Genomic DNA, 19,915 nt, shown 5'->3' on the forward strand with positions numbered 1-19,915 from the left:
AATTCCAATACGTAAGTGCCGTTACAAAGAAATCACGACGTTGCCTCTACTTCCTTAGAAGTTTGTGAAGATTCAGCATGACATCTAAAACTTCTATAGATGCGTGGTATAGAATATATTGACTGGCTGCATCAAGGCCTGGTATGGAAACACCAATGCCTTTGAATAGAAAAACCTGCAGAAAGTAGTGGATACAGCTCAGTCCATCACGGGTAAAGCCATTGAGCACATCAACATGGAGCACTGTTGTAGGAAAGCAACATCCATCATCAGTGACCCCCACCATCCAAGTCAAACTCTCTTCTTGCTGCTGCCATCAGGAAGAAGGAACTGAAGCTTCAGTACCCACACCACCAGGTTCAGGAACAGTTATGACCCCTCAACCATCAGTATCTTGAACCAGAGGGGATAACTTCACTCAACTTTACTCACCCCAGCATTGAAATGTTGCCACAACTTATGGACTCACTTTCAAAGACTCATCTTCTCATGTTCATGGTATTATTTGCTAAGTTATTTATTGGTTTATTTTGGTTGTTTTTATTCTTCGTATTTACTGCGAATGTCCATAAGAAAATGAATTTCAGGGTTATGTATGGTGACATATATGCATTTCAAGAATAAATTTATTTTTAACTTTGATTTACAGGAGACGGAGGCAGATGGATCTGATGGGGAAGAGATCTGGTGGGTGGAACCTGGAGGTGTACAGAAATGGGTGATAAAGAACTGGAAGACAATAGAGAGGAAAGGGAATAAATTGAGATAACTAGAGGTGTGAGGGATATGATGGTTTGAGAGAGATGTGGAGCCTAGTACAGTGAAATGTGATCACAGATGTGGTGGAGGAGAATCTGGGAGAAAGGGATTTTCTCCTTATGAGAATGGGAAGAATTGCTGTGGTAGCTGTTACAGACAGTAGGTGTATAATTAATATCAGTGGATTGTTCATTCCCTGAAATAGAGATAGAGAGATCCAGTAAAGGGAGATAAGTGTCAGAAATGGTCCACAGAAAAGGGAGAGGGCTGTCAGAAATGTTCTGTTCAGGACAAGGCTCTCTGAAAAATCCAGTTGGATCATTCTTTTTTGGAGGAGCCCTTCAAATCTATTGCCTCCTTTCTTCTGCTATCTCCCCATTCTTGAAAGAACTGGAAAAGGCTTTGATTTCTAAATCTCCAGTAGTATCTAACAATAAGCAACAAGCAAATATGCATAGCCAATTCTTCCATTTCGTCACCAACATATCTGCATGTCACTGGGGAGCTCTCTAAATAGCACATGCCATGGAGTAGGTGGTAGTGTTCTTCCTGATAAGAATATGTGCTTGCAATTCACGATAGAAACTGGAAGTTAACTGGCACCCATAGTGCTGAGAAAATTCTACTAAATAACACAATTTCATTACTGTAAAGCACGAAGGAATTATTCACCATACGTTCAGAAAATAAAATACACAGTAGTGACAATAAACTTAACTGCATGTAACTTACGTTTTGTAATTTTTAATTATTATAACTAACTACAAAACATTAACCACTTCACAGTCTGACAAAAGGCAGGAATTTAGTGTTACATGCTATAATGACATTTTTCAGAACAACTTTACTACTTATTTTTTATTCTTCTCATTACTACACAGTCCAGGCATTTGCTGTGCATAGCTCTACTACATAAGCGACAAAAAACTTTACAAAACACACAGGTTAATAACAAACAAAATACAATTTCTTTATAAAAACTACTTCATATCTTTCATAAATATTCAGACCTATTTACACAACTATTTTTCCGTGTTAGTGCAGTCTTTCCCCACCAGGTATATTCACAGTTAGCAGTATCTAACGCTTGTGGATATATCTAACCACTCCCAGTTTGTTTTGCTTCAGCATTAAGTTGACATTTACCCATGAAGAGCCAACTGTATATTCATTACAGAAATTGTTCATTTAGTAAATGCTTTATCCTTATTTTACACCATGTTCAGAGTTTTGTCATTAGAACATAAAACATGGCACTACTGTAGACTTGTAGATATAACCAGGTATCAACTGTGTCCCAATACTGAGCATGCTTTGCCAAGTCACTACTGCCATGTGAAGATCATTTAGCAGAAGGGCTTAAAGTTAATTTCATGCATATATATCATCACCTCAGTGCAAGGACGATTACAGTTACATACACCACAGTTCCTTGACGTTAACTTAGAATGGTTCTGTGAAATAAACATAAGACAACATTGTTTTATCTACGTGTTTTTACCATCACAATACCCTAGGAACATGGCAGAAGCTTTGTGTAATGACACCATTTTAAAGGACAATACTGTACATTCTGCCATTTCTTTTTAAAAAATAGCCTTTCTAACATTCCTATCTTACCAAGCAATTTTGATTTAAAAAAAAATCATAAAATAGTTTGTAAAGGTCACTAGGGAGTTAAAGCCATGAATCTAGCTGTATATACATCCTTTGGAACGAGGTTTTTCAAGAAATAAATAATTGCATGTAGTCTGGTTAAAAATATGACAAGCTACACAGGGCAACTTTTACACTGGGTCTGATATGTGCATGTGTGCAAACCTAATCAGTAAATACCACAATAAAATCAAGTTGTATGCTGCTTTCTCAACAGTGCCTGGGAGTGATGCACTTTCCAGCAGAACTTAGCCACTTCCCAGCATTTTTGTTGCACGCTGGTTGGCTTCGTCAATCCTGGTTTTATTGGATTCAGCCTAAAATGTAATGAAAATAGAAATAAATGCACACATTCGTTTTGTAGAGGAAGCAAATCAAACAATAAGAGACAACCTACTTACTGCTTACTTAAAGAGCTAAATGAACTGCACGCCTCTGACACAAAATACCATTGATTCTCATCTCTGTGTCAATGCATTTGAGTCCTATGCAGCAAAGCTATTCTGAAGAGAAGCCTGCTCTTAATTGGGCATGCTTTGAGCAACCTATTCTATATATCCAATTATTTCCACATTTCAGAGCGTATGAAGAATAGATCTGTGTCTAAATAAATGCTTCAGTAAACACCTGATTCCCCAGTACACATTGGAAGCAAAATACGGAATTAACAGAATATCAATGCTTTCAGTATGAGATAAGTCACAGAGGTGCAGCACATTTAGCATCTGCCCCAATCCAACTGTGCACAGATGTTTCGCTATTTCCAGGAAACCTTTGCTTTCAGACAAGCAACATTGAAACATCTGCACATATTGATTGCCAGCTCTAGAAATTCCCTGAAGTTACCACAGATTAAAAATTAATCTTCTGGACACAGCAATGAGCAACAAGGAGAAAAAGCACGTGATTTCAAAAATTATGTTTAACTTCTTTCTCTTTAAAGATGTATTGGATATGGGGAAGGGGGAAATAAGGCTGCTTGAATGAATAAGGTGCGTAAACATGTAATAAAACCCTAGGCATTGATAACCTGCATACTGGCAATAGCTTTCTATGCCAGTTAATCCATCCAAGTTATGGTGCCATGCTTATACATTATGATAGATCAAGGCCACAAAGAATTAAGGGTCTAAGTTATCCAGAAAGCCGGAACTCCATGTGAATGCTGACTGCTCACCTCATTTATTTTTGGTTACTAATTTCAATTGTTCCTCTATACTCAATTCTGATTCAAATGACCAATCATTCTACACATCTAATTAGTGAACGTTTCATTTATCTTCAAATCACAATTCTGCATTGGTGTTTGATGCATTAATGGAATCAGAAAGATTCATTCTAGAGAATAAGAATATAAAAAGTGGGGGCAGCATTTGGCCACACACCCCTTGGTCCTGCTCTTTCATGTGACCACAAAGGCACCCTTCCCCACTTCTAGTACCCCACCCTTCCATTTTCTGCTGTACGAAGTGCATCGCATTCAGTCTTGAATATACTGAGTATCCATAGCTCTCTGGAGTAGAAAATCCAAAGATTGTAATACCTCTATACAAGCAAATATCTCAATTCTTCCTAAATGACCAAAAGCTATCCCTATGCTAAGGTTGTATCTCCTAAGGAATATTTTGAAGTATTTCGTATGCGTGTATGTGTGTGTGTAAAGCAGAGAGACACAACGTATGTGCCTGCATGTATATTTTAGTCCTTTAATTTATATTATTGATTTTATTTTTTAGCATTATTTATATTTTCTAATAGGCCCAAAGGAATTTTTATTATTTGCAATTTCCGAAGATCTTCCAAGTCCAGGCAGCAACTTCAATTCTACCTCTACGAGGTCATCTCTCATTCTCCCAAACTCAGGCAAATCCTGTTGAGTCACTCTACCAATCAACATAACTATAAGTTAACTCACTCATCCCAGCAATTGATCTAGAGCAGAGGGACCCAATCTTTTTTACACCATGAACCTCTACCATTATGCCCTGGTCTACAGGATCTTCACTGCAATGTCCAACAACAGGAAATATTTCTTGACAGATCAAAATCACATAGGGTATTTCATCTGTGGACTCAGTAAACTCTTGAACAAATAAGAATGTCTTCCTTCCATCAATAATGCAATTGCTTAGCTAAAGGACAAGATACCACTAGACTTTCCAGTTGCTTCCTGTACCTGCTTTCCCACATATCATGAACTAACACAGCAGGATGATTCCATACAGATGTTATTAGCTTCTTTAAAAATGTTAACAGAAGTCTTATTTAAAATTGTGAGGTGAGGGTGAGGGCAAGGGATTCCTAAACACCAAAGTTATCAAGATTTATCCTGATAACTAGTTATCAGGGTTAGCAGCCAGAGGGTATATCATGGGTAGTCAGATACCACGTTTAAGCAATGAAGTGTTTAGTCTGAAAGTCCAGTTTTGCCAGGGCATGGTTAGATATGGAGGGGACTAATCATGAGATAAATTCATTTATTCACTCAACAATCTCACATGTCATGGTAAACCCATCTTCAATGAAGATACAAAGCTGTAGGTAATATCACTGCAATATAAACAGCAAATGCTAAAAAACCCAGCAAGGGAAAATATTCACCTGAATTTCTTCCCCCTTTAAGCTGTTGTTACTTCACGCTATTTTTTCTCCTCCTACTCTGTAACCGAGCATGCAATCCTTGTCTCCCCACCTCCATTTTCTAAAAAATTTTTTTTCTTTTTATTCCCAGTACTGATGAAGGGTCATTCATCTAGTTAACTCTCTACAGAAACTCAGTAGGCAACTTATCTGGCATTTATCTTTATTTCACATTCCCATCATCTACAGTATTTATGTTTTGTAATGCATCAGTGTGATAGTTTCTATGATTTTAGCACAAGAATGACCATCCATCAATTATGAAATTTGGTGAGAATAATGGTGAAGACATATGGATTATATGATTTATAATTTTCCATCAGCACAAACAAAAATAAAAAGGGCTTGTTATTATTGCCGTTCCCCAGTTTTGAAATTCACTACAGAATGGAACCCCTTCTACTTCCCAACTACAAAATCAGATAACATTTGTTGATACTGAAAGCCAATTGAAAGCAAGTGTAACTTGTTTGGAAGAAAGGTTTCAATCACTTGTAATAATAAAAAGGCAAGCTGGCTAGACTCAGCAAGTCAGTCAGCATCTGTAGAAAGAGAAACAATCTTCAGCCTAAAATATTTTATTATACATACAGTGATACACTGCATGACAAACCAAATGTTATATTTCATGAGGCTGTATGAGTTCTCAGATGTTCTTTATAACATTGAGCAGAAACTATCTATTTTTTAAATGTGCTAAAATACATGTAAAACCTTACGACAACAATAATTCTGAAATAACCACTACTGGTTATGGAGAATGCATCATTTATTTAAAAAATTACTAAAATATGACTTCAGATAATCTTACCTTCTCCATAATCCTGTCAATTTGGCGATTCTGTGTATCAATCTCATTGCCCATATCAAGTGCCATGTGGCGAAGATTGCCAATGATACCACCAACTTGCTCTAAATTGTCGTCCATTTCATTTTCCCGGGCATCATTTGTCACCCTGTGCCAGAGGAAGACCTCTTTAAAGATGTTACTTGTGGTGGGCACTATTGCTTACACAATACAAGGTAGAAGTGAAAATCAACATCTTAACATAACTCTGCTGCGTAGGCTTCCTGTCACCTTCATTCATAATGGACAACCACCATATCTCCTTAAATGAGTTAGAGGAATTGAAGCTGTGGCAGATAGGCAAGCTTTCACTACTATCAGTACATATTTTTGCTAGTTTACCAAGCTGAATGGGAGCAAACTTTATTCAATCATTCCCTTGGCATTTTTTGGGGGTGGAATTGGGGTTTAGCAGGGGATTGGGGTAGGAGCAGGGTTGAAATCCTGGAAAGCAATGTTTCCGGTCAGGCCTGATATTTACACATCGGTCACCATGGCCTTCAAAGGCAGACATTTCTGTCTATTCAATTTAGTGTGGTACATGTACTCTCCCAGTCTTAGAATGAAGAACCTCAACCAGTTTGTAATACAGGAAAACGAAACATAGAATATTTTTTGTTCACAGCTCACTTCAGCTGATCTCAGGGTCTGTTTTGATGGCAGATACATCATAACTTGACCTTGACCCCATTGGTATTTACAAAGTCACTTTTCAGTGAACAGAGAATATAACATGTTGGTCTTTCAGGGGATTCAATTATCTGCCAGAAAGTTTAGTAATAACACCTCTGCACTGGTCTCTTAAACTCCATGGTCTGCATTCTATAATTATTCAACCCTGATCCTTTTAAACTTCTCCTCAACAACTTCCATTTTCCCTTGGCTACTTCCAATGATATTAAATTTATTATCCTCACTTACAAACCCTCCATATAGAATAAAACCTCTCTGCCTCTGGGCTCTCCTCCAGCTTGATATGTTATCTCTATTTCAAACGCAGCTTCAGAGCAATCTGTATTTTATTTTCATCCTCTCAATCCAGCTATCGGAAAAGTTACCCGAACCCGTGTAACCGCACTCCATGAGCTCCGTCTCCAGGAAAGAAAACTGGGTAACAAGTAGGCCCAGAAGCCCACTGAGCATTGTACAGGCATCGTTGCATTACCATGCTATTAACCAGCTCGCGCATTTTTCTGGGTCAGATATGGACTTCTTTGCAACAGGATTAATGTTACCCCCCTCCCCCCACCATCTTAGGATCAGTAAATATCTTTACCCCAACTCCCGACATTTAGCATAACTCTTGCAATGAAACAAACACATTTTGAAGGGATTGATCTCAGATTTCACACTTCTAATCTTTAATGTACTGCCTTCCAATTTCATGGAAGGCGATTAGCAGAGGCACCTGATATTTTTGCAATGCCACATGAAACCGTATCAGGAGGCAACAGAGTATTTCATAATCTAATAACACCCAGTATCATATCTTAATATTTGGATCGATCCACCTGAGCTCACCTGCGAATAAATCCCCCGCTGATAGCCATCTGTTCACGCTCATCCATCACACGAGCAGGCTGACTGGCAACCACCCCATCTTGGTTATTCCCCCAGGCCTTTTTATAGGCATCACTTGACTTGAGTCTGGACAATTAAAACAATAAGACATGAAGTGCCTATGGGAACTATGGGAACTATTGTGTTAAGCCAAATGCCTTACAAATTTCTAATTAGATCAGGCAAATAGACATTTGAGGAAATGCTAGTATACCGATATATTATACTGTCATATAAATGCAATAAACATCCATTTTATTGTCAGTTCCCTGCAGCTCAATAGGAATATTCTGTTTATTACATTAACATGGAGATCAGAGGAACGTTGGCTTATTAAAAAAGGACAACAGATACTTCAGCAGTTTGAATAAAAACTGCCAGATTCAGCAAGGACATCTAATGACAGGTCAGATTGTCTTTTTTTTAAAGAATAGGTTAAACACTTTGTTTAAATGGCTAAAACTTACTCTCCTTTATCATTAAAGATAATGGAGGTATTTGATATCATGAACCAGTTGACCAGCAGCTATTAAATTAGCAGGCCGAGTACAAAGGTTAGCAAATTGGAATTGTTCTTCTGAACCACTGAACCAATATTATGTTGAAGAGCTCGTTTAATATTTAAAATGTTGGCTGCATTCCAGACTAATATATCGGTACTTTTAATAATTCATAGGCCAAACATCAATTCCTGGTGTACACATCCTTATAAACGAATACACAAACTAAAGACAAACATGGAGTGGAACAAATGTGAGAGCAAAAAAAAAGCAATCAGTAAAATAGTAGCATCAGAAGGAAAAGCACTGGATAACCCTTGCACCTTGTTCATGCTAGGACCCTGGGCATGAAAAGGAAATGTGAAGCACATTCAGGCAGCTCCACTACCCTACTGGCTCACTCGCGTAAGATGCACCAGCAGTGAGGGCACTAATGATTGGTTAAGCACACAGGTAGAATGGATCTCTGAGAGCCGAATAGTATTGGGGGGGAGGAGGGGTGGGTTATAAAACAGAACAGAAACAATTAATCAATAGCAAGCTGAAAAAGAAATGACTCGCAAAACTAGTGTGCACTATAAATAAATGTAAAGACCCATTCTCTCCCGTGCAGTCTACAATTATATAGAAATCATGGCACTGCTGCAGTGTCAGGTCTCTGAAATGTGCAGAATGTTGCTACTGTTAGAAAGTCACTCTTTGGTTTATAGCCAAGAAAGGTGCTTTACTTTTCAGAAATTTGGTCACATAAAAAATGGTTGATTCTTGAGCACAACGGGAGTGCGATTGAATTTGGACAGGCTTACAAAATGACTACCATCAATCACACTGCCAGAGATCAGCTTTACTGATCTTAATCAGGAGTGACGGTCAGAGAATTGTGATTCAACCTATTCTGTAGCCTCATCGCCATACAATATCATCCAAAAATAAATAGGTAGCTTTTTGCTGCATTCTTAATACAAGGCTACAAGGCTTTTGCACTCTGTTATTGGAAGTTGATACTGAGTGCGGGAGAATGAGTAACAAAAAGGCTGGGTGTCTCTTTATGATGAAGAGAGAAAAGCAAAAGCAGGTCATTGGGAAGTTTCCATTGAGTAACTAAAGATCTGATGATGCTGGGAAAGACCTAGATCAACAGTCAGTGAATTTCGTTTTCAAACCGATATATTTTCAAATGAACAACTACACTTCTACTTTATCTGAAATTCCTGTCTTTATGGCATAGTGTATTTTAGTTCCAATGTTAAGGATTCAAGACAAATTCATGTTTATGACATATTACATTAGAAGTTGTGCCATTTCTTAATTAGTGATTACATTAGCACTGCAAGAAGTTAGGCATTGAGTGAAAATTCCACAGAATTTGCAACATTTCCCCTAGCCATTGAAAACAGGAACAAATAGAACGTTCCAATTTACTGAATAAGGGAGAAATTTCTGGACCAGGTTGTCAATAGAGACATTTGAGATCAGAACACAGGTGTCATATAATAAAAAATCTCTTTAATGGGAAACTAATATAATAGGGCCAAAATAGATACTTGATATTCTTCACAAAGGCTACAACAAATTAAATGTGGATTGTCATTTCTTCACTACACTAGTAGGTGTTGAGCTTAAGATCTATGGAAGTAAAATGAAGTCTTTGGTCATTGGGAAAAATAAATGTTGTAGTTGAGGAAAATACCTCAAGAAATGTTTTTGTATCTATTTTTGATCTTGCTTGTTGTTAGCATTTTGAAAATGAGTAGACTTTGTTAGGAGGTAGGTTACCACAAGGGATATGGTGAAGCTATGTGATTTTTTAAAACCTGCAATAAAATAATATCAATGGGATCTGAGCCCCAGTCTGAGATTCATATGTAGCAAGTAAAATGCATACAAAAATTGTTCATTTTATTTGAAGGAATTGTACATGGGCTGGCCAAGGTAGACGTTTTTTTCTTTACAGACAATAGGGCAGTATTGTGGGAGCAATACCACCCTACAAGCAGCTTTTAATTGGTGAAGGGTCATTATCGGAACTGCCGGATTTCCTGATGCTGTAGAAACACACTGTAATACCGACATATAGTTAAGGTCTCATCAGCGCCTTGTCAAGAGAAAGTGGGCATGTGCAATAAGTCTTGGGTATGGTTGTGTCATCCAGAGAGGGTGGAATAAATAAAAAATAATGGGGGTGATCTGAGCTAGAATCAAGATCAAGGCTTGAATGTACTTAATGATCAAGCAAGGAAAAAGCAAATGTAATAAACCAAGTAACATAATTTTTAGTTGCTAATTTGGTGCTGTTATTACATATAGTTCAGAATTCATGTTTAGAGGTTACAGCTTACTGCACATGGTCAGATCCTGTATCATCACCTGTCATATGTCCACATGCTCAAATAATAGACTATTACATAACATACAAGAACACACTCAGGCATTTAACAAATTAGTGATAATAAACATGCTCTGGTAACAAGTCTTTTCATAAAAGGTTGTTTGGTGAACGGTGACAACAAAGGAGCACAGGTTGATTGATTATGTAAACATTTCGTCTGAGAATTATATTTGGATTGTGCCAGCCTTTTAGGAAGCTGGGATTAGCCATATTCTTTTCACATGCTCTTTTGTTTTGACATTTTTTTCCCTCCAAAACTCATGGTGACACTTCAAAGCAATGATGAACCCACCTGCATGATGCATTAAGATGAATCTCAACATGCTAAAATCCATCACCGCACACAGTTCATTCATTGCTGCTTTAACTGAACATGTTTACAACATAGACTATTACCCACATCACATGACACATAAAATAGGTAATTCTTAAGTGATATGTCAAATGCTAACAAACTGAGTGTGTTCCAGTAATACTCTATTATTTAGATTTTCATAATAAGTCTTGCTGTTGGTACACTAAGCATGCAGGGGTTCTTCTCAGAAAGACAAGGTCAAGAATGGGTGTCTCTGCTGCAGCATGCCTGATTTGTTTACGCATTAAACTGACTGGAGCCTACACTATGAAATATATGCCTTTAAATAGTATTATTTCTCTGCATGCCACACGCTCATCCTGCCAATATTGCCAAGCGTGGATGAGCTGCACAAGGCTTAGTGTGAGCCTTGGGTGCCCAGATGCTTTGGCAGGCAGTTAGGCAGACAGCACCTACTTGTTACATGGACAGGCACAAAGACCACAGAATTTTCCTAGATCTGTCAAATTCTTTTCTGCTTCTTTCATGTCCTTATTGATTTGGTCCATTCCTTCCTCGATGCGTTCCAGTTGTTCTGATTAAACACAAGATTGTTTTTTTTTTAAATCGCCACACAATGAAGCAGATGAGAAAGAAAGGACATAGAAGAAAGACAATTCAAAAGGAAAAACTTCAGACATTCACTTTGACAGCTGGACAGTCCACATCAGAGCAGGGCACCCAGTACCTACTTGTTACAAGGACATATGAAAAGGCCACAGCATTTCCCTAAATCTTTTAAAGTTTTCTCAGCTTCCTTCATGTCTTGGTTGATATGGTTCATGCCATCTTCCACACGATCAAGTTGTTCTGGTCAGGATAAAGGGATGATAGTAGTGGAATGAATTTTGGTTTACATTGACCAAAGACATGAATAATGTCAATGTAGACTAAATTATGAAGATAAAGAAAAGTTCTCTACTTTGATGCATTGTTCCTATAACATGCATACTGAATGCTGGACCAAAATGTTGTTGTTGAAGTATCTAAAAAGGAAATAGGTTATTAAATAGTAAAATTTTATGATGCTATAGAACTGTTAATAATTATGTTCTGAAAGTTAAGGAAATACTCAGCAGATAGAATAACAACTTTTAAAAGATGTTTTTGGACCAGGGGGTCCCAACCTTTTCAAGCCATGGGCCCCTGCCATTAACCAAGGGGCCTGCAGACCTCAGTCTGGGACCCCTGCCTTGGACTGATACATGAATTAGTAAAGTTTTGACGGATATCGACTAAACACAGGTAAATGAGACTTGCTTGGATGGCCATCTTGGTCAGCATGGACCAGATGAGCCAAAAGACCTTTTTCAGCGCTGTGATTCAGTGATTATGAAATTATTTTACAAAAGGAAGCTCAACTTCACTTGTCGGTTATTTGTCATGATTCCATGGGTAATTACTTTTTCTGAGGCAGAGTGCCAGTGTCAGTCCAGAGAGCTGAATACACCAACTGAACTGACACTCCTCAGCAGAAGAAGAGGGTATTACCTTTCAGAAAACATATTCAAACAAAGCCACATATACCATCACAGGTGGGTGTAAATAATTCTATAACACCATCTGAAAAATAGAAATGTTGTTCTACTCCATAACTTCTCCAATAGTTTCACCAAGATCAATTTTACTATAAAGGATTTGCCTAAACATTGGATTTTACCTGTTTTTTGAGGGTTTTATTAAACACATCCTATGTATAGTGCCAATGCTCAATCAGATTCATCTCCCTTACCCACTCTCCCCCTCAAAAACAAATTGTCAGATTGCCCAAAATTATATTCACAACAACATTAGAGTGGTTTAATAAAAACATTGAAAGTATTTGTCTGGGCTGCCCTCCCAGTGGTCAACGATCTCCTTCCTGAATTGTAGTGTGGATTTCATCCATGCTGAAAAGGTACAACAGATAAGATCATCACCACGCATCTATTCCAAGAAAACACATCAATTATTCTACATGATGTTTATCAAATGTTTCATGTATCACCAGGGTCCTGGAGGAACGTTGTGTCGTTTTTACTGTGTACTGTACCAGCAGTCTATGGTTGTAATGACAATAAAATTTGACTTGAGTTGACTTGAAATTTACGAAGTGTTTATGTCTGTCAGTCTAAGAGGGATTGCAGAGAATCCTCCTCACACATGGTGCCCTCAAAAATTTGACTCCATTGTACACGTGCAAGGTATAATTCCAGCCAACAGGCTAATCACAGACTAAATCTTGGCAAAGCATCTTGTGTCCTCACTTGAAACTTCTCAGTCTACCTAGCCGCTAGATTGGACCACATCTCTAACAAGATGGAAAACCTTTCATCTTTGTTTCTTGCACTGCAGAACATCAGGTCACTTCCACCTCAGTCATCTCCAACTTTAGTCACTGAGCTGCAGTGCATGGAAGGGTGTGTGTGTGTGTGTGTGTGTGTGTGTGTGTGTGTGTGTGTGTGTGTGTGTGTGTGTGTGTGTGTGTGTGTGTGTGTGTGTGTGTGTGTGTGTGTGTGTGTGTGTGTGTGTGTGTGTGTGTGTGTGTGTGTGTGTGTGTGTGTGTGTGTGGAAAGTTTGCTCTTATCCCCAGAATCCGTCCCTCTTCAGAACCTGCAGGAGTCATGTACTCTTCCCAGAAACTCACCATCAGAAGAATCTTCTGAGGAAAAGGGTCTGCTTTATTTTCCTGGAACACCTTATGGGCAGAAGAATATAGACAAATGGTTGGCTGCACTCATATGAAGCCACATAAATGTTGCCAAACATCCAGTTCTCATAATGAAATCTAGTACTGATCCTGATGCTGGTGCATTTGCTCTGATGCAGCATCGAGGATCAGACTGAGAGATGTAGCAGAGACCTTCTACAGTCACTGGAAAGATCCTATGGTGACGAACAGGAGAATCAGTTTGACCTTGACCTCCACAGGGAGGACAGATCTGGCGTAAGAGAATGGCAGAATGCCTTCCTGCAAAACATTATGTATCTCAGTCATGACAGCCTTGGAAAGCATAAATATATTGTTCATCGTGCGGTCTAGGTAGGATGTGGTGCTTCTCCTGGAGTAGCCACATCACAGCTGGCATGTCCCAGACTCGTACCTTGAGGTGTCAATCCCAACTTCATAGTTAGGATCTAGTAATGAAGTGCAGTCAGCAATGCTATTACGGGAGAATGCAGCTGAGAGAAGTAATTCCTATTAATCTGTTCACCCACTGTGACTGGAACTGACTGCAGTTTATGCAGTTGACCAGTCAAGTCTCCCAATGTCAAGAGAATGTTTTTTTTCAAATAAACATAAATGCAACCAAACAGGACAATGTAATTCTTCTTATATCGTTATATTCTACACTATTCTTGGTTGGTGCGGCTGTAACGGGATCAATAAAGTATGTCTGTCTGTCTGTCAAAAAGAATGTTTAGTGAGGGCTATGGTTGTACCTTAAAATCCCAGTTTTGTCAGTAAGGAAAGATATTTGCTCATCTAGTGATGGTTTGAGATGTGTAATGATTCCTTAGAAACCTGCCAGCTAAAATGAATTGTGGACAGAAATGTGCCTGTGTTAATTTTCTTGAGCAAGTTCTCCCAGAAATTATCACTAGCACTATCTAAAACCTGTTGTATTTATTCTCAGTTTATTCCACTGATGGATCCAGTTCCCAGGCATTATTTAGGAAATTATTTTATTGCAGTTTGTGGGAACATTAAGGGTACAAATTGGCTCCATGTTTCCTACTCTACCAGTGTTCATGACAATGCGTGTTGAAAAGTTCTGAGTTTACAAAAGGTGTATGAACAAGTCTGCAATTAGAAAAAAAAAGCTTGAATCACAATTCTGATAAAAGATTGCTGACCCGAACCATTGACTCAACTTCTCTTTTCATCTTCTGAATGTTTTCAGCATTTTCTGTTTTTATATTACTTTTAAGAAGTCATCATCATTATGTGCCTTGTCGTGTGATGTAGGTGATCATGGTCTTTTGACGATGATTGTTCTTGGCGAATTTTTCTACAGAAGTGGTTCGCCACTATCTTCTGCTGGACCGTGTCTATACAAGACGGGTGTCCCCAGCCATTAACAATACTCTTTAGAGAATGGTTGCCTGGTGTCAGTGGTCACATAACCGGGGCTTGTGATATGCACCAGCTGCTCATATGAGCATCCACCACCTGCTCCCATGGCTTTGTATATCGAAAGGATAGGCAGGAAGGCACGGGCGGTGGTGTGGCTCTGTTGGTAAGAGATGGACATTTAGAAAGAGGTGGTATAGGATCGGAAAATGTTGAATCTTTGTGGGTGGAGTTAAGAAACTGCAAGGGTAAAAAAAAAATTATGGGAATCATATATAGGCTTCCAAACAGTAACCAAGATGTTGGGTTGAGATTGATCCTGTCATACATTTGGAATAACAAAAGCTCTAGAGTGAATAAATCCTTATTGCAAAAATCAAAAAAAAGATGGAGGACTGGTGTTACCAAACTTTAGATTTTATTATTGGGCAATTAATATTCGTTATATCACCTTCTGGATTCACGATATAGACAATCATAGTTATATTTAGAGGAGAATTCAGTAAGGGGGTTTTCTTTAGTTTCTTTACTGGGAGTTCCTCTTCCTTTTTTGTTCTCTAGGATAGGTAGACAAGGTCTTAGTCCCATTGTTAAACATACATTAAAAATTTGGTTTCAATTTCGTAGATTTTTCAATTTAAATAACTTTGTTCTCTCTAGTAATATCCATTTTAACTTTTTCTTTAAACCATCAATTTTGGATAAGGCTTTTTTAACATGGAAAACTAAGGGAATAAAAACTTTTTTAGATCTGTTTTTAGAGGACTGTTTAATGTCTTTTTCACAGCTAGTGGATAAATATGATATATCTAATGCACATTTTTTTAGATACTTACAAGTTAGGAATTTTTAAAGTGATTTCTTACCGAATTATCCATTTGTTCATTTACCAAATATGATACATGCTATTTTTCAGCTTAAACCATTTCACAAAGGATTGGTAGCCATTATATATAAACAGTTAATGAACTCACGTATGATGCCTAATGATAAGGTTAAACGTGCTAGGGAAATGGAACTTCAGGATTCACTTTCAGATGATCAATGGAATAAAATTTATCATTTAGTTAATAACTCATCTATCTGCACACATCACTCCCTAATTCAGTTCAAGATAGTGCACAGGGCACATATGTCAAAAGATAAACTAGCACATATTTTTTCTAATATAAATTCTACCTGTGATAGATGTAACGCTGAGGTGGCTACCCTAACTCATATGTTTTGGTCCTGTACAAAGTTAAATAAATTTTGGAGAGATGTTTTTATAACGTTATCAGAAGTCATAGGTGTGGACTTACAACCTAATTCACTTACAGCAATCTTAGAGATTATTCCAAAGGAAGCAGGAAGTTTTCCTGCTTCCACTCAACATGTGATAGCCTTTTCAACTTTATTGGCCAGGAGAGCTATTTTGTTATACTGGAAAAATTCTAATCCACTTACTGTTTTTTTTGGCTCTCCTCCATTATGTCTTGTTTAAACTTGGAGAAAATTAGAAGTCGGACGTTCGATACATCTTTTAAATTTGAGCAAACCTGGCGACCTTTTATTCAATATTTTCATATGATATAATTTTTGTATTCTATCTTCTTTTAGGTAAAATATTTTTTTGTATATTTTCTTCTCTCTCTGTGCAGTTTCAGATCTGACCAGAAGGATGTTTTCTTTTTTTTTCTTGTAATTTTATCCTCAAATGGACTGCCCAGTCTTCCTTTTTTTTTGTTTTAGGTTAGTTTAGTGGGGTTTTTTTAATTATAAAAAATTTCCAGTCTTTTTTTTGTATGAATTCCCAAGAGGAGTTGTGGTTCTTTGTTTGTATATAATAGTTCAATATAACATTTACATGACTTTGACAGTATAAATTCTTTTAAACAACAACACACACAAAATGCTGGTAGAACACAGCAGGCTAGGCGGCATCTATAGGGAGAAGTGATGTCAACGTTTCGGGCTGAGACTCTTTGTTGTTTTGTACATTTATTGCATTATGTATTTGATATAACTTCTCCTCTGTTTTTTATCTATTCATTTTTTTAAAAATCAATTTAAAAAAATTGAAAATGAGATTGCAAAGGGAGCTGGAAAAAGCATGTAGTAAGAGTAATGTCACAATGTATTGGGGGACTTCAATATGCAAGCGGATTGGGAAAATCATGTTTGTGTCAGATCACAAGAGTGGGAATTAGTTGAATACCTACAAGATGGCTTTTTAGAGCAGCTTGTGCTTGACCCTACTTGGGGAAAGGCTATCTTAGATTGGGTGATGCGTAATAAACCAGATCTTAATAAGGAGCTTAATGTAAGGGAACCCCTAGGAGACAGTGATCATAACATGTTTAAATTCATACTGCAATTTGAGAGCGAGAAGCATATGTCACATGTATCAGTATAAAATAAACGGAATTACAGAGGCATGAGAGAGGATTGGAGGAAGATGTGGCCCATGTGGATTGGAGGAAGATACTAGTGGGGATGACAGCAGAGCAGAGGTGGCTGAAATTTCCGGGAATAGTTCAAAAGGCACAGTATCAATACGCCCCACAGAAGAAGTTCTCAAATGGCAGAGGTAGGCAACTGTGGTTGATAAGGGAAGGTAAGGACAGCATAAAAGCCAAGGGAAGGTCATTTAAGGTAGCAAAAGTGAGTGGGAAGTTGGGTGATTGGAAAGTTTTTAAAATCCAACAAAAAGCAAATAAAAATACCTTTTGTATTTTTACAAAAACACAAAAGGAAGGGAAAAGATGAAATATGAGGGCAAACTAGCCAATAATACAAAGCAGGAGACTAAACAATTTTTTTAAGTTAAAGAGTGAAAAGGAGGAGAGAGTTGATATTGGACCCCTGAAAAATTATGCTAGTGAGGTACTAATGGGGACAAGAAATAGCAGATGAACTTAATGAGTACTTTGCATCTGTCTTCACTGTGAAAGACACTAGCAGTGTGTAAGATGCGTAAGCGTCAGGGAGCAGGAGTGAGTGCCATTGCTATTACAACGGAAAAAGTGCTAGGCAAACTGAAAGGTCATAAGGTTGATATGTCACCTGGACCAGATGGACTACATCCCAGAGTCCTAAGAGAAATTGCTGAAGAGATCATGGATGCATTGGTCATGATCTTTCAAGAATCACTCGATTCTGGCATGATCCCGGAGGACTGGAAAATTGCAAATGTCACCACTCTTTAAGAAGGGAGGAAGGCAAAAGAAAGGAAATTGTAGGCCAGTTAGTCTAATTTCAGTGGTCGGGAAAGTGTTAGAGTTTATTATTAAGGATGAGGTTTCGGGGTAATTGAAGACTACTGATAATATAAGTCAAGGTCAGCATAGTTTCTGTCAAGGGAAATCTGGCCTGACAAATCTGTTAGAGTTCTTCAAGGAAGTAACCAGCAAGGTGGACAAAGGAGAGGTAGTAGATGTCATTTACTTAAATTTTCAAAGGGCATTTTATGAGGTGTTACAAGAAAGGTACTGGCATGGATACAGGAATGGCTGACAATCAGGAGGCAGTGAGTGGTCTTTTCTGGTTGGTTGCCAGTGACTAGTGGTGTTCCTCAGGGGCCAGTATTGGGACCCATACTTTTCACATTATTTGTCAATGATTTAGATAATAGAATTGATGGATTTGTGGCAAAGTTTGCAGATGGTACAAAGATAGGTGAAGGTGTAGGGGGTGCTGAGGAAGCAATGTGACTGCAGCAGGATTTAGGCAAACTGGAAGAATCGGCAAAAGAGTGGTAGATGGAATACAATATTGGGAAATGTATGATAATGCATTTTGATAAAAAGAACAATAGTACAAACTATTATCTAAATGGGAAGAAAATTCAAACATTAGAATGAAGAGGAACTTAGAAGTCCTTGTGCAAGACTCCCAGAGATTTAATTTACAGGTTGAGTCTGTGGTAAAGACGGCAAATACAATCATGGCATTTATTTCAAGGGGAATCAAATATAAAACAAGGAGATAATGCTGAAGCTTTATAAGACACTAGTCAGGCTGCACTTGGAGTATTGTCCACGGTTTTGGGACCCTTATCTCAGAAAGGATGTGTTGTCATTGGAGAGAGTCCAGAGGAGGTTCACGAGGATGATTCCAGGAATGAAGGGGTTAACATATGGGGAGCATTTGGCAGCTTTGGGCCTGTACTCACTGGAATTTAGAAGAATGCATGGGGATCTCATTGAAAGCTACCAAATGTTGAAAAGACTAGATAAGGTAGATATGGAAAGGATGTTTCCTCTGGTGGGGGTATCCAGAACCAGTGGGCACAGCCTCAAAGTTGAGGGCAACTTTTTAGTACAGAGGCAAGGAAGAAATTTTTTAGCCAGACATTAGAGAATTTGTGAAATGCTCTGCCACAGACTGCGTTGGGGGCTAAAGTGGAAGTTGATAGTTTCCTGATTGGTCATGGCATTCACAGATATTGTGAGAAAGCAGGTGTATGGGGTTGACTGGGGTCCTGGGTCAGCCATGATGGAATGGTGGAGTAGACTTAATGGGCTGAATGGCCCAATCCTGCTCCTAATGTCCTATGGTCTAAGGAAAACTCGATGATCACTGGGGGGGGGGGGGGGGGGTAAGTAATTCTGTTATGTCCAACTAATTTTGGAAACTCTAGTACTCTGATAAGCATGGACTACTTGAAATTGTCTTAGTGACCCCCAGACTTTGAAGCCTATGGTGTATACTGATGGAAAATTGCAGAAATATACAGCACTCCAAGGACATGAACAAAACATTTAGTGGTCTAAATGAAAGATATAGGAAGTCAATGAGGACAAGGGAACTGAATATTAGGAAGGAGTACAATGGATGGTCTATTTTTAAACCTTTTTTGCTGACTGTGACCAAAGACAGCCTCAAAATCTTGTTTTGTTCCACTTGTAGACATTTTTTCTAAGGTGTCAAAACTTTGCAATCCACAATTGCAATCAGTTTGATTGTGAAAAGCATAGCCTTAGCAATGCAAATTGTTAAACAGAACGACTCATCAGAGACTATTCTGAAATAGCACTGTCACCAGCATGGATGTGATGGACCGGGTGACTTCGTTCTGTGCTATAACCCTCTAGGCTATGTAACTGAGAAATCCAAAACCGAAATTCATCAGCTGCGAGCAGAGCTGAAACCCCAAAGGAGGATTTTCTAAATT

At 38.2% G+C, this 19,915-nt stretch overlaps 1 protein-coding gene across 5 annotated transcripts in view; it reads right to left on the reverse strand.

The window, feature by feature from the left end:
• Positions 1 to 1,487: 1,487 nt before the first annotated feature.
• LOC140730610 (synaptosomal-associated protein 25) overlaps positions 1,488 to 19,915 on the reverse strand; it is a 146,564-nt gene continuing 128,136 nt past the window's right edge. For 4 of the 5 annotated variants that reach the window (XM_073051296.1, XM_073051294.1, XM_073051295.1 and 1 more), the window contains exons 5-8: positions 11,124 to 11,241; positions 7,424 to 7,549; positions 5,867 to 6,011; positions 1,488 to 2,732 (exon numbers count right to left, since the gene is read on the reverse strand). In XM_073051296.1, the coding sequence (XP_072907397.1) occupies positions 2,664 to 2,732; positions 5,867 to 6,011; positions 7,424 to 7,549; positions 11,124 to 11,241 (458 nt within the window). In that variant the 3' untranslated portion in view covers positions 1,488 to 2,663. Of the gene's footprint in view, positions 2,733 to 5,866; positions 6,012 to 7,423; positions 7,550 to 11,123; positions 11,242 to 11,398; positions 11,517 to 19,915 lie in introns of all 5 variants that reach the window. The other variant, XM_073051297.1, reaches the window with a different exon arrangement.

The sequence above is a fragment of the Hemitrygon akajei genome, chromosome 7 (assembly GCF_048418815.1).
Source record: "Hemitrygon akajei chromosome 7, sHemAka1.3, whole genome shotgun sequence".
NCBI lineage: Eukaryota > Metazoa > Chordata > Chondrichthyes > Myliobatiformes > Dasyatidae > Hemitrygon > Hemitrygon akajei.